The following is a 13086-nucleotide window of genomic DNA, read 5'->3' as shown; positions in this document are numbered from 1 at the left end:
AGTGATGCGGAAAAAAGAAGAACCAATCGTTGGAAATAGTCACATGCCGCAAACCTGATCAGAAGGTTTACTGGTCAATTAATTAGACCAGAAACCACACGCAGCTCCGACTTGTATGACGACAACATAAACACTGACGCATGCACAACAGTGAGAGTGAGAATGAAATACAGATGGAAATGGGTGGCTCAGAAGTATGCAGCAGAAGCAGAAAGGAGAAAGGCTGTGCAGAGAGAGAGGGAATCAGTAGGAAAAGGGATGGAGAGCAAGACAGAAACAACAGAGCGAGGATAGAGAGTGTTGCACCAGCATCCTCAAAGAGTTTCCAAAGGGTAATTGGCGTCCTCAGTGGACCTGAAATGAGACACATCAATTTCAGACAGTGTCCTCTAGAAAGCCCAGCCTGACTGCACCATCAAATAGGAATTATGGATTTTGTCTGGAGGGGGCAGGGCCGCACTGAGCCACAAAGAAAATGAGGTCACCACGGGACCGGCAGCCTACACATGCAGATGTGCACGCGTACTGTCCTGTCCACTGGGGGTTGTGAACACACAGGGTTATGGAGCATGTTTTACACTTGCTTTTGCACTTATCCAGCTGCGGGAAATACTTTCTTTATCAAAGTCAAAGTCAAAGTCAGCTTTATTGTCATTTCTTTCATTTGTGCAAACATACTGAAAGTACGTTTCTCTCTTGTCCAACATAAAGTGAATGTAGTAATAATAATAATAATAATAAAGTGCAAAGCAGATAACAACAACAAAGAACATGTAGACAGCATATAAGTTTATTAGCTTTAGTTTATCTGTTCAAAGAGACAGTTCACCCCCAAATCCAAAATACATATTTTTCTTCCTACCTGTGGTGCTATTTATCAGTCTAGAGTGTTTTGGTGTAAGTTGCCTATAGTTTTATATAATGGGACTATATGGCTCTTGGCTTGTGGTGCTCAAAGCGCCAAAAATACATTTGAAAAGAAAACTCAGCCTCAATGTCTCTTTCCAGAAATCATGACCCGGTTACTCAAGATAATCCACAGACCTTGTTGTGAGCATCTTTGTGGAGGAACTCTTTTCCTCCAACTGTAGATCATACATGAAACAGGCCGGAAGCCATACAGTCCGTTATATTGAAGAGAAAGCAGACATCGCTACCACCGATATCTCCAAAACTAGGTAACTCACACCGAAACAATCTAGATTGATAAATGGCAAAACAGGTTTGAGGACAAATATGTATTGTTGATTTTTATCCTATTAAGGTCTGTGAGATTAAATCAGTCAGTACTGCATACTGGGAAATCCTTCTTGTAATTGATGCCAATGTTAGATAAGATACAATTAAATCTACTGATAAACAGGGTGAGGGGATGGAGCGAGACAAGGGGAAAACGTATCATTATGCTTTAGTATGTCCTTCACATTTACACGTTGTGTAAGAGATGTGGTCACAATATGTTGCATGACATATTAACATCCATCCATCCATCCATTTTCAATACCGCTTATCCTCATTAGGGTCGCGGGGGCGCTGGAGCCTATCCCAACATAAAAAACAAAATTAAGACTCAAAACTGACTCATATTTGAGACACTATTAACACGACCACTTGAAGTCATAGTTATAGTACTTTGTCTTTGCCATGTGACACAGTTCGCTTGAAGTGAAAGCACAACATTGTTTTCTTTTCACCTCGAGTTGGTTGCTATCCTCCCAAAACTATCCCCAGTGGTCATTTGGACACAGCAGTTATAGAGTCATAAAAAGCCACTACCAGCCTTTCATTCCAGCACTGTATAGACACTTACTTCTGATAATTAGCAAATACTCAGTGATACAAATGTGACTTTAGTTTATTTAGTATTTTTTCTCCATCTTTGTTGTCAACTGGAAGACAAGACATCTCGTCACTCAGGACAAGAGAGTAAATCTCACATTTGAGGGTATCTCAGTAGATGGGATAGCACTAAATTAAGAACTAGGTTTGTCAGAAATTGTTTTGCGTTTGTGGGAAATGTGGCTAAATGACTACTCTTAACTGGAAGTGTTAGGAGTTGGATTTTGTAATCCATACACTGGATGGCTACCAACGTGGACATGCATAACTTGAATGTATCGAGCCCCCAGTGGTGACAGTGGAGTACTGTCTTCATGAAATTGTTGGAAAAAGGCACGGTGAGATGATCCCGCATGATGATACTGGGCATCCCAAATCCAGTTGCTCCGCAGGACAATTGAACACTTTTAGAATACTTTTTGTATCCACATTTTCAATATTTTAAACTAATAAACTAATAATATAAGTAATTGATAAGTTCAAAGCAAGTGATTATACACCCCCAAACAGTGAAGGCCAGTTCTAGGAAAAACATCCCTCCTCCTAGGCGTACACTGCATCACAATCTTGACAAAGAACACATCCCTTCATCTCATCCATGGCATTGATCAGCAGCGCATGAAATTGGAATCATCTCAACTCCATACTACCAGTGTGAGCAAAAAGGCAGGCTAGAGAGCAGCTCTCCTATACCCACAAATCACTTGAGGGCGTTCACACAGGCTGTTGCCATCAGATCAACCACTGGGAGCTGCTCAAGATCCACTGATCATCATGCGCCTCACAGCCTTCACATCTTTTAAAAAAAAAAGGTTATCCGCTGCCTGTTTTAATGTGTCATTTATCTACCACTGCGTATACATCCATCCATTTAAAATACTTAATTCTGTGAACGTGCTGTCGTTCAACGTTACACCATTAGCCACCTTTCTAATGAGCTGAGGATCGGAGGTACGGTTGACCATCTGAGCTCATGAAGAAGATGACTGGCATATTGTTTACTAGTAGACATCGGATGTATTCACCACACTAGTCTGCAAAAGAGTTGCTCACTTAATGTTATAATCACGCTTGTGCAGATAGAATGCTCTGCAGGATGTGCCAGGACATTCTTTTGTTCTGGATGTATGGTGTGTGTCAGATTGGAACAAAGGAAAACTACTCTTTTTATATTATGTTTTTTTTTCCACACAGATTGCAGACCTGCCATATTAGCTGGGTGCAGTTGCTGTCACCCATTGAAGCCATCTGTTTGGTGTATAAAACCCACATTATCAGGCATAATACATGCATTAGTGCATTGTTATCCCTTCACTGTGCTCATGAATAGCTTCCCACTGGCAGGCTCAATATAAAAATAGCCCGGTTATTACTTTGTCCTGATGAAATCTATGAAAAGCTAGAATCACTGTTCATCAATCAGACACCAGCCAGTAATTGTACGTCCCACTGAAACACAGTCAAAGCTTGATCATTTGATTTAACCTTTGAAGTGAGTCTCAGTTACTGTAGCTTAAGTCTTTTTGACGGACCATTGCCTACAAAAGAGATGTTTTTTATCCCTCCATCGTAGCATTTGTTTATTACTTGCATCATATGGCGAACCCAGAGGGGAAAAAGCCACTTTGGCATGAGTCAACAGCCGCTGCTTCCACTTAACTAAGTCATCATGAAAAATCAAAGGCAAATAATGAGAGATCAAAAAAGAATTTATATTCCATTCGAGTTACTCTTTGTGGCTGTGGTTTCGAACAGAACTTGATTAAAAGCATCTTTCAGTGGCTGCCTCTCCTTTTAATGGACAGTGACCTTTACTTGATACAAGCCAGGAGGTTGTGCTACGTCAGAGCAATGCGATGGTGCACGCCTCTTTTCCAGAGCATATGTACCTGCGAAAAGATTTGTGTTACGCATACCGCCCACCATCGAATAGCAGCTGTCTTATCTCATGAACATCATTGCATTTTTGTAGCATCGTTATAGCATCATTGCAATGTCTTTTTCTTTCTTCTTTTTCTCAGCCACACATACGTTTTGTGATGACATATTATTGATTTGTAGACGGTTTCGTCTGCATGTTGCTAGGAGATGTGAAAACTCTCACATCCCGCAAAAACGGGCTCAAGGCAAATTGAACACATCAAACAAAGATGAAAGTACACCTTCTTTTTGTAGGCTGGCTATATCAACTGTAGCAGCTGTTTCCCTTGCAGTTGATATTGTTTCCATTATGTTGTTCAGAAGTGTGGTGTTAGTGTGGGTTAATGGTGTCTTAAAACACTGTAGAGCAGCAGAATTAAATAGTTTTCTGTTGAAGAGTAAGGTAAAGCAGAGATGGCATCTCATGCTCCTCTATGGTTTTCACTTTAGCTCTTCATTTAGCTCCTTTTCTGCATTTTATTTGACTCCATTCAGAGGATAATACGTGCTCTCATTTCAGAACCCCCCCCCCCCCCCCCCCCCCCCAACGTTTTCCTGTGAGCAGGTCCAGGCTTCCACTGTCCAACCTTGACGATTGAGTTAGTGTACTGAGCTGAAATATTTCATAGGTGCAAGACAGGCGTCAGGTGAAATCTCCTTTACTGTCCTGTCATAGGTTTTGTAACAAGTGGCCCTCAGTGTGGATCATGGAGGGGATGTTTTACTAAAGGAAGAGTGTTTCAGTGTTACCTTCAAGGCAACACTGCACTGCTGAAAAAAGAATGAACACAACAAACCACTTTTCTCTCACATGTTTTCTTGATGAACAAAACGGTGCAGTACATCGCCAATGCTTTTGTGCATCAGCTATAGGCCACTTTGCAGTCACGGTCCAAAAGTCGGGGGCGTACAGTACCTGTCTAGGGAGCGAGTGTGATAAAATTGCTACTTTCTTGCGTAGTGGCCCTGAGTGCCCCATTAGCAAAAGCTGTGAAACTCAGAGAAAACAATGAGTAATGCCAGTTTACCACAGTCTAACTAAAGACTTGATATTAAGAGCTTGAACTTAGTCTGAGTGGACCTTAAAGGAGTAAAACATATCCATTTATGTGTTTTGAATATATGTTAAACCTGACTACCTGTTGTGATGAAATGAAAAGGCCCAAATTAGTGGTATACCACAGAAATGAGTGTTGAAGTAAATTGAGGACACTTAACCAAGGTGAAATGTTCGCTTTCTACTAAACTATTCTCTCCGGCCTGTGTTAGGACAAGCATGTGTTGGCGGTGACAGCCATCGACAAGATGCTGGCGAGGCTGAAAACGTCCAATGAGCTCCTGGAGATGATCCTCAAAGGTCTTAATAACTACCTGGAGAAGAAGCGTCTCTATTTTCCGCGGTTCTTCTTCTTGTCTAATGAAGAGCTGCTGGAAATCCTCTCTGAGACCAAGGACCCTTCGAAGTAAGTTAAAACATGTCGGCATTGTTGTGCACCCAGTCATAATGATATTTACCATTATATTGAGAATGGTTGTGTAAAGTTGGACTACCCCAACAGTAGTGGTCATGATGAGCAGCTAGTACCTAGTAAAATACATTCCATCAGTAGCGTACATAGTCAAATGATAATTATGTATGAAGTGCAGCTGAATACAGACAATTTTCCATAAAAAAAGACTGAGACTCAGCATGTGAAAGAAGCAAATCCAGAAAGAATCAATAGAAAACACCGTAAAAGAGTTGTTGCCTTTCAGATACAAGATATTCCGCTAACTACGATGCATACTCAGCCCCCACAGTCCTTACTGATAACCTACCTGTGTCTAATTTCACCCAGGGCGTTTGGTTAATAATGAATGCGATTCCAAACAGACGATATTCTCCTTTCCTTTTGACTCCACCATCCCCTTTATTCTCTCTTTGGCTTCTGGGAATTGTCATAACATCAGTAGAGATGCGCACAGTCACGACCTCTTATGTAAAGAAGGGAAGCGAGAGCAGTGTAATGTTGGGAGAGCGCTTGATAGATCTGCCGAGAAATTTCAGTCATCGGCTCCTAAATGCAGTGCTGGACTGACAAAAGGGCTCGCTTTGGTTTTCGGGGATGTAGAGAAAGCGACGTACCCAAATGCCAAAGTTGTAATGCTTTGGCATCGTACCACTTGTTTCATTTTGCCCTGAATGGTTTTGTGCACAGCGAGAACAAGCAACAACAAACATAAAGATACACAGCAGTATGGAAACGAGGACATTCTTTGTTTACTGTGTAACATTCAAGAAAAGTTAGTCACAATAAGTAGGACTTCGGCAAACATTGCACTTTTAGTTCCAGTGACCAAGGGTAACAACCGGTTTCGCAACAGCAAAGGTCACAGGACATGGTGTGAATGTGAATGAAAGAAATGGTGAATGAGTGTCAACTTCTGAAGGTTTCTTTTTTAGGGGTGCAGCTGGATTGGTTCACAATTCCCCAATTAAACTCTGACACATATTCTAGTAATTTAAGTCCTTAAATGTTACAAAAAGTCTTAATAATATATTTTTAAAACTCAGTTAGCAACCCTAAGTGGTTCATTGACCTTTCAAAGAGTACCACTAACTAACTGTTGGAAATAGTATTTTGACTTAAGATACACTTAGTAGCTTTTGTTGTTGTTGTTGTTGTTGTTGTGGCATCTTATGAGTTTTAAACTACTGCTTTGTGCTCTGCAGTGATGGAATACAAGAGAAGCAACCATTAACATCTGAGCACAAATAAGCGAGTGCTGTAGTTATCTCACAAAACCAGGTTTGACCTTTAGTGGATGTAAGTCAGCAGCTGGTGTTCAGAGGAGATGCAGCCATGCTCAAGGGCAATTGTCATAAAACATGGAAACTGATTTGGAAAAACACAAGACTGTGATCAGAGACAGTAAAACATAAGTAGTAGCTTTAAGACACACTTCATGCCTTCGATCTTTCAATGATTTTCTTTAGGTTAGGTTCAATTGACATCTTCATCTGCAGAAAAAACCCAGCATGGGCACTGTGGACTACTAAACCCCCCTCCACTCTTAGGGGTACCTGGGTTAAAAGTGATTCACTATTCTGGCCTTACCCTCCTCCAGAGTGCAGCCCCACCTGAAGAAGTGCTTTGAAGGCATCGCCAGTGTGGTGTTCACTGATGTGCTCGACATCACCCACATGAAAAGCAGTGAGTGTGAAGTGGTGCAGCTGCTGGACATCATTTCCACGTCCAAAGCCCGGGGCCAGGTGGAGAAGTGGCTCCTGGAACTCGAGAATGGCATGACCGCCTCCCTGCATAAGGTGTGGTTGTGGACTATTATTGAGCTACTGTTTGAGCTTCACTTGTATACACAAATACAAGTGAAGCTCCAGATTTCAACACACCAGACTAGACTGTTTGACTCCACAATTGAGTCCAAGGCTTCTCCCCATATGATTTCTAATGTCGTCCATGATACAGTTACCAGGTAGTTAAGCCCTCTGTCCCCCGTGTGGTCTATTGCAGGTAATTGGGGAGGCAATGAAGGCGTACCCCAATGAGTCAAGGATCAATTGGGTGCGTGCTTGGCCCGGTCAGACCGTGCTCTGCGTCTCACAGGTCTACTGGACGAAGGATATTCATGAAGCCATTATTTCAGGACAGAAGGTGATCGACAGTTTATTGTATTTCTTTTTGTACTTGCTTACAGATTCTGACTTACAGTTTTCATATGTAGTGTCAGGGGTCTTTAATACAGACGCTCACTTACAGTTCAACCCAGTTCGTGCCTCTCATGTACAGTTTTGTCATAACATTTAAGTCCCTGAACCGAACATTGATTACTCTAAAAGTTACATCCCTTTGAAATGTCTTTGCTGCAGTTTGGAAGGTATTTCAAGAAACCTCAAAGAGGCTTGTAACCATCTGGATAGAACATAGTTTGTTCATGGCACGCATTTATTTTATAGTTTTTTTCAAAATATTTTGGTTCAAGTCATCAAAGTCATGATTCATCTTAGTATTCTTTCTTTTATTTTTTAAAGATAAACCCACATTCAAATGTTAAAAATGAAGCAAACCAGCATGTTTTCCTGGAACACATTATCCACAATATGCTCTGAAATGCCATGTATGTAACCATGGTAACATACACTGTGAAGCATGTCATGTCTGACCGTGTACGAGGAACAGCCTAATGAACATATGTACAAAGTTCTCAGGTTGAGATCAACAATAGTGATTAGTCTTTGGATACATTGTGTTACAAACAGATTATCTTTCAGTGAATGTGTCACTTACAGTAATGATCTTACCCGGTGGTTTCAAGCTATCATCTAATTCAAAACTGAGACTGAAGTGTATTAAATATGTCACATCAAATGAAAAGCACCCAAATCTGATAAGCATTTTATTTTGTGCATGTAGCCGCAGAGGTCTGCTGTTTTGTGAGGTTTGACTGGAAAACACAATTTTGTATCATGCTCAGCCAGCGACGCGTTGATAAAAGAGGGAAAAGTGTGGCGTTTTTCATCTTGACAGTGATGGGCTTGGTAGTTGTTGCAGGGATCAAAACGTGTGACCTTTCAGTTTATCGATGGGGTCTTAATAAAGTCCTCTCCAGCATACTCCGACTTTCCATTTAATCACGCCTCTCTCCCCTCAGGCGTTAGATGCCTACCTGGAGCAGAACAACAGACAGATTGACGACATTGTGGCACTTGTACGCGGCAAGCTGTCCAAACAGAACCGCGTGACCCTCGGGGCCCTGGTTGTGCTGGACGTCCACGGCAGGGACGTGCTCGCTGCGCTGGTGCAGAAGGGGATAAGTGACGAGAATGACTTTGAGTGGCTTAGCCAACTGCGTTACTACTGGGTGGTATGTAAAAGGGGCAATTTGGGGATTCATTTCAACCCCTAAGACATACTCAGGGATTGACCTCTGAACTCCCGCCCTGTGCAGGAGAACGACCTGAAGACCAAGATGATCAATGCCGGTTTGCCGTACGGTTATGAATACCTGGGCAACACTCCACGTCTGGTCATTACCCCACTGACCGACCGCTGCTACCGGTAAAGCTCCTACACAAGCATTCACTGTGTGTCTCTTTCTAACGCGGATGTGTCTCGCAGCTTGTTTACGAAACCTAAGTTGTAGTTAGCTACTTTTACCGCTACACTATTATAACTAATCGCCTCCCTTGTTAGTCTGTGAACAAGAGCTCTTATTAGTCTCGTCTTAAAGAGACAGCATACTGTCGCTGAGCTGCTGCGAGTTCTTCCTTACTGTGTTTCTGAAAATAATTCATCTTCATCCCAGTTAGCAATTACTGCCAGAGCTTGGCCTACTACTGTCTGCTTGAGGTGGAGGGAACTTTATCTGCTTTGGCTGTGAATGGAAGTTGTAGTGATCATTGCGTAGATTTACAATAACAATAAGGACATTGTAATGCTTTGGATTAATTTGATATCATTTTGATTCTAACATTTGGATACCATTTCTTTAAGAGCAATACAAGTGTGTACTGTAATACCAGTGAATCAAAACACATCCTAAAACATTTATTAATAATTTATTATTGATTTGATTACATCAATAGATTACTCTGAAAGACTGTAATATATGTATGAAGAGGGGTTATGCCAACAATAACAAACACTACAGTATTTGGAAAAATACTTAAAGCCGAGCACTCAAAAGCTGCCACCTCCCAGCTTACCTGCAGAGAGGCTCTCAAGCACTTCAATATTTTATTAAATGTTTTGTCAGTGGGCTGAAGCTGACTTATTTTGATGTCTGTCTGTCTGTCGATGATATATATATATATATATATATATATATATATATATATATATATATATACACAGAGTGCTGTGAGGAATCACTTGATCACATGAATCACTGACAGGCCAGAAGGTGTTACATAAGCTAACTTTCTCCTTTCTGTTTCTCCTTCAGCACTTTGTTTGGCGCCCTCCACCTCCATCTGGGAGGGGCCCCTGAGGGCCCGGCTGGCACGGGAAAAACGGAGACAACCAAAGACTTGGCCAAAGCTGTGGCCAAGCAGTGTGTTGTCTTCAACTGCTCTGACGGACTGGACTACATTGCGTTGGGCAAGTTCTTTAAAGTGAGTGCAATTTTCTCTCACCATGAATTGAACACACTACGCTAGTGAAACAAATTCTGAAGATACTCCTAGGTTGTGTACACCCCCCCCCCCCCTCCCCCAATAAATGATTGCAAATACATTATTTTTGTTTACACGAAATCTGCTTACCCCCTGCTACAATATCTTCCCACTTGCCGTACTGAAATAGCTCTCACGTACACAGGCAAAACCTGTTCGTACATACTATTTAAATATGTATTTATGAATTTTGTGTGTGTGTGTGTGACCAGGGCCTTTTGTCCTGCGGAGCTTGGGCCTGCTTTGATGAGTTTAACCGCATAGACTTGGAGGTGCTGTCTGTGGTGGCTCAACAGATTCTCACCATACAGAGAGGTTTGTGCTGTTTGTTTTGTTTTTGACATTAAGCTGGCAGTATTCCAGAAATGCTTATGTATGGCATATATATAGAAAAAACAACAGATTTTGGACTACAAAGAGAATCAACATGGAGCAGAGGCAATTTGTGTGGGCTGGCCAGCAGAACTTCACAGCAATGCGTCCTATGTGTCATAATGTTCAAGAACCAATGTGGTAGACAGATTTTTCTTCGCTCAAAAGTAAAGTTTGGAAATGCAAATAGGTTTCTGCTGCTTAACTGCTGCTGAAACTATTTTTTCCCAATAGTTTTTAGAGCTGGAGGTTTTTTCCTTATCTGAACTGTGGATAGAGGCTGTTGTACGGGTTGTGTAGTAAGACACATTTCTAAAGCAGCCTATGGCCACAAGCGTTAAAGATGTGCATTTTGTGTTTTTGTGTCCTTCGAGATGTACACAGGCCCGTACATGGCGTCCAGGCATATGCTTCTCAGGGTGCGCTCATTTCTAAGAGGCATCCAAAGAGGCCGTGAACCGGAGCGCGCTGATCTATTCGCAGCCTTTAATAGTGCAAATGTTTTGACCCAGCGCTCTTCTTTTTAACTGTCCTATCAGAGTCAAAAGACACAAAGGGCAAGTAAATATGAAACTGTATCTCACTGCATCTGTGTGTATCCAGGAATCGCTGCCCATGCTGAGTTGCTGATGTTTGAAGGGACGGAGCTCAAACTGGACCCCTCTTGCGCCGTGTTCATTACTATGAATCCCGGCTACGCTGGACGCTCTGAGCTACCAGACAATCTCAAGGTACGGTATCAGTTTCACAGCCTTTCGTTCTATTTCCAACGTCCAAACTGTGAGTTCAGGAACGCAAAGTTTGAGACATATTCACATTCACATAACTTGAGGAGTTTGAATTCTGTTCATCTTGACTAAAAATAGTTCAAAATAAAGTCCTCTATTATGCCTGTCTCCTGCCCATGTAGATTGTTTTGCTTTTTAAATAATGTATTTTAGGCTATTGATGTAGGCCGATGAGTGTTTCACTTGAATGATTAATGAGGCTGCTTTCAGCAATTATAACGTTTCCATGTGTGCAGAAATGTTACTGCAGTAGATATCGTTGGACATTTAGGCAGCAAAACTGAAAACTGGAGACCGTTTATAATCTTGACAAAAGTAAACAAAACTTTTGACCTCTGAAATAATGAATTATGTTACTGTTCCTGAAATTAAAAACCTTCTATTCAGCAAAAATGTATCCTTCCACCAGGCTCTGTTCAGGACTGTGGCTATGATGGTACCGGACTATGCAATGATCGCAGAGATTGTGCTCTACTCGTGTGGCTTTGTGACTGCGCGCCCCCTGTCTGTGAAAATTGTGGCCACTTATCGTCTCTGTTCAGAGCAGCTGTCCTCACAGCATCACTACGACTATGGGATGCGGGCTGTCAAGTCTGTGCTTACTGCAGCTGGAAACCTCAAGGTATCTTAACACAAATTCATCTTGATATGATGGAATCTTTTGTTCATTTACCTGAATACATTACCCACTAAATAATCCAGAAGAAGAATACATTATTCCTCATGCTTTTGTTGTGTTTTAAATGGTTGCTTCTTTTCAGGGATCTAATTTTAATTAACAACAACAATCTTTGATTGTTTAACTAAAAGACAAATGTAAAAAAAAAAAACGAGTGCCTAATTGGGGTGCACAATTTAAATTGTGCACCCCAATTACTTGACGCAGCAGTAATCTTTCAGGCACTAAATAATCTAAAGAATTGTCCCTAACCTCCTTATTTTCCAAACACAACACAGGAAGCAGGGATGTGTGAGAGAGGAAAAAAAGAGATGGCAGTTATCAATAGGCACCTGCATTTTTTATTCACACAGGGGTGACCTGATGCTGCATATATATGATTTATTTCATAGGGTTCAATGTAGACTCAACAGGGACACCTAACCTGCTGCCTTTTTTTAATTTAGCTTTTGGAAAACAGAGGTGTCATGTAGATCCTTACACCTGCTAACTGATGAAGCTCCTTGACTTGGTTGTGATTCTATTGTTACTCAGAAAGACTTTACAACTGCTTTTCATTATATGTCATTCTTCTCCCCCCCCCACTCTTCCGGCTTTGCTGCACTGTAGCTCACTTTTCCAGAAGAGAATGAAGACACCCTGCTGCTGAGATCCATTATTGATGTCAATCTACCCAAGTTTCTGGCCCATGATCTGAAGCTATTTGAGGTGCGATAGAATGTGGCTCCTCCTGTCTTGGTTAATGGAGCGATACACATCAAGTGATGTCAGCCGATGTTAATTCCAGTCAGTTCATTGGGAGCCGTGATGCACAAGGACAATTTGAGTCTGTTTGAGTCAGAACAGTTCACTGGAGTATGTGTGTATGTGTCCATCAACTGTCCTCACCCAGCGTATCCCAAGGTGAACGTGTTTTGTGTGTGCGTGTGCAAGTGTGTAGTGTGTTTTCCATTGTATGTTGTTTAAAACTGTGTTTAAAGTTACTACATGGAACTTTCAGCTGGTTATGAAACAGTCTCAATGTAATACTGATGCCTCTATATGACCTACATAAGAGAATGAAAACATCAGCGAGAATATTAGCCATTTATATATAGTTATTCTTAATGCCTTCATACCATCGTGTCCAATTCCATTGCAAACAAAACAATATATAACACAAAGGTTCACAATAAACTCCTTCAGCTCAGACTAGGCGGGGCCATTCGGACCAGCCAACGTCGGACAGACCCAGATTCGGAGTCGCTGTCACCTTCGACCTGCCATCGGAACTCTGATGGGAGGAGTCAGCAGCGTCTCCTCCTTCGGCCAGGAGG

General features: G+C 41.7%; 1 protein-coding gene across 1 annotated transcript in view; it reads left to right on the top strand.

The window, feature by feature from the left end:
• The window catches only part of dnah7 (dynein, axonemal, heavy chain 7), a 64068-nt gene that overhangs the window by 10948 nt on the left and 40034 nt on the right, over positions 1 to 13086 (top strand). Inside the window, exons 20-29 of the mRNA XM_034561891.1 lie at positions 5029 to 5222; positions 6868 to 7066; positions 7272 to 7412; positions 8410 to 8622; positions 8707 to 8816; positions 9703 to 9871; positions 10144 to 10246; positions 10907 to 11034; positions 11501 to 11713; positions 12380 to 12478. Coding sequence (XP_034417782.1) covers positions 5029 to 5222; positions 6868 to 7066; positions 7272 to 7412; positions 8410 to 8622; positions 8707 to 8816; positions 9703 to 9871; positions 10144 to 10246; positions 10907 to 11034; positions 11501 to 11713; positions 12380 to 12478 — 1569 coding nt within the window. The remainder of the gene's footprint in view (positions 1 to 5028; positions 5223 to 6867; positions 7067 to 7271; positions 7413 to 8409; positions 8623 to 8706; positions 8817 to 9702; positions 9872 to 10143; positions 10247 to 10906; positions 11035 to 11500; positions 11714 to 12379; positions 12479 to 13086) is intronic.

This window comes from Cyclopterus lumpus, chromosome 21, assembly GCF_009769545.1.
Source record: "Cyclopterus lumpus isolate fCycLum1 chromosome 21, fCycLum1.pri, whole genome shotgun sequence".
Classification (NCBI taxonomy): Eukaryota; Metazoa; Chordata; class Actinopteri; order Perciformes; family Cyclopteridae; genus Cyclopterus; species Cyclopterus lumpus.
Note: the sequence above shows the minus strand (reverse complement) of the source record. Positions and strands in the feature narration are given on the sequence as shown.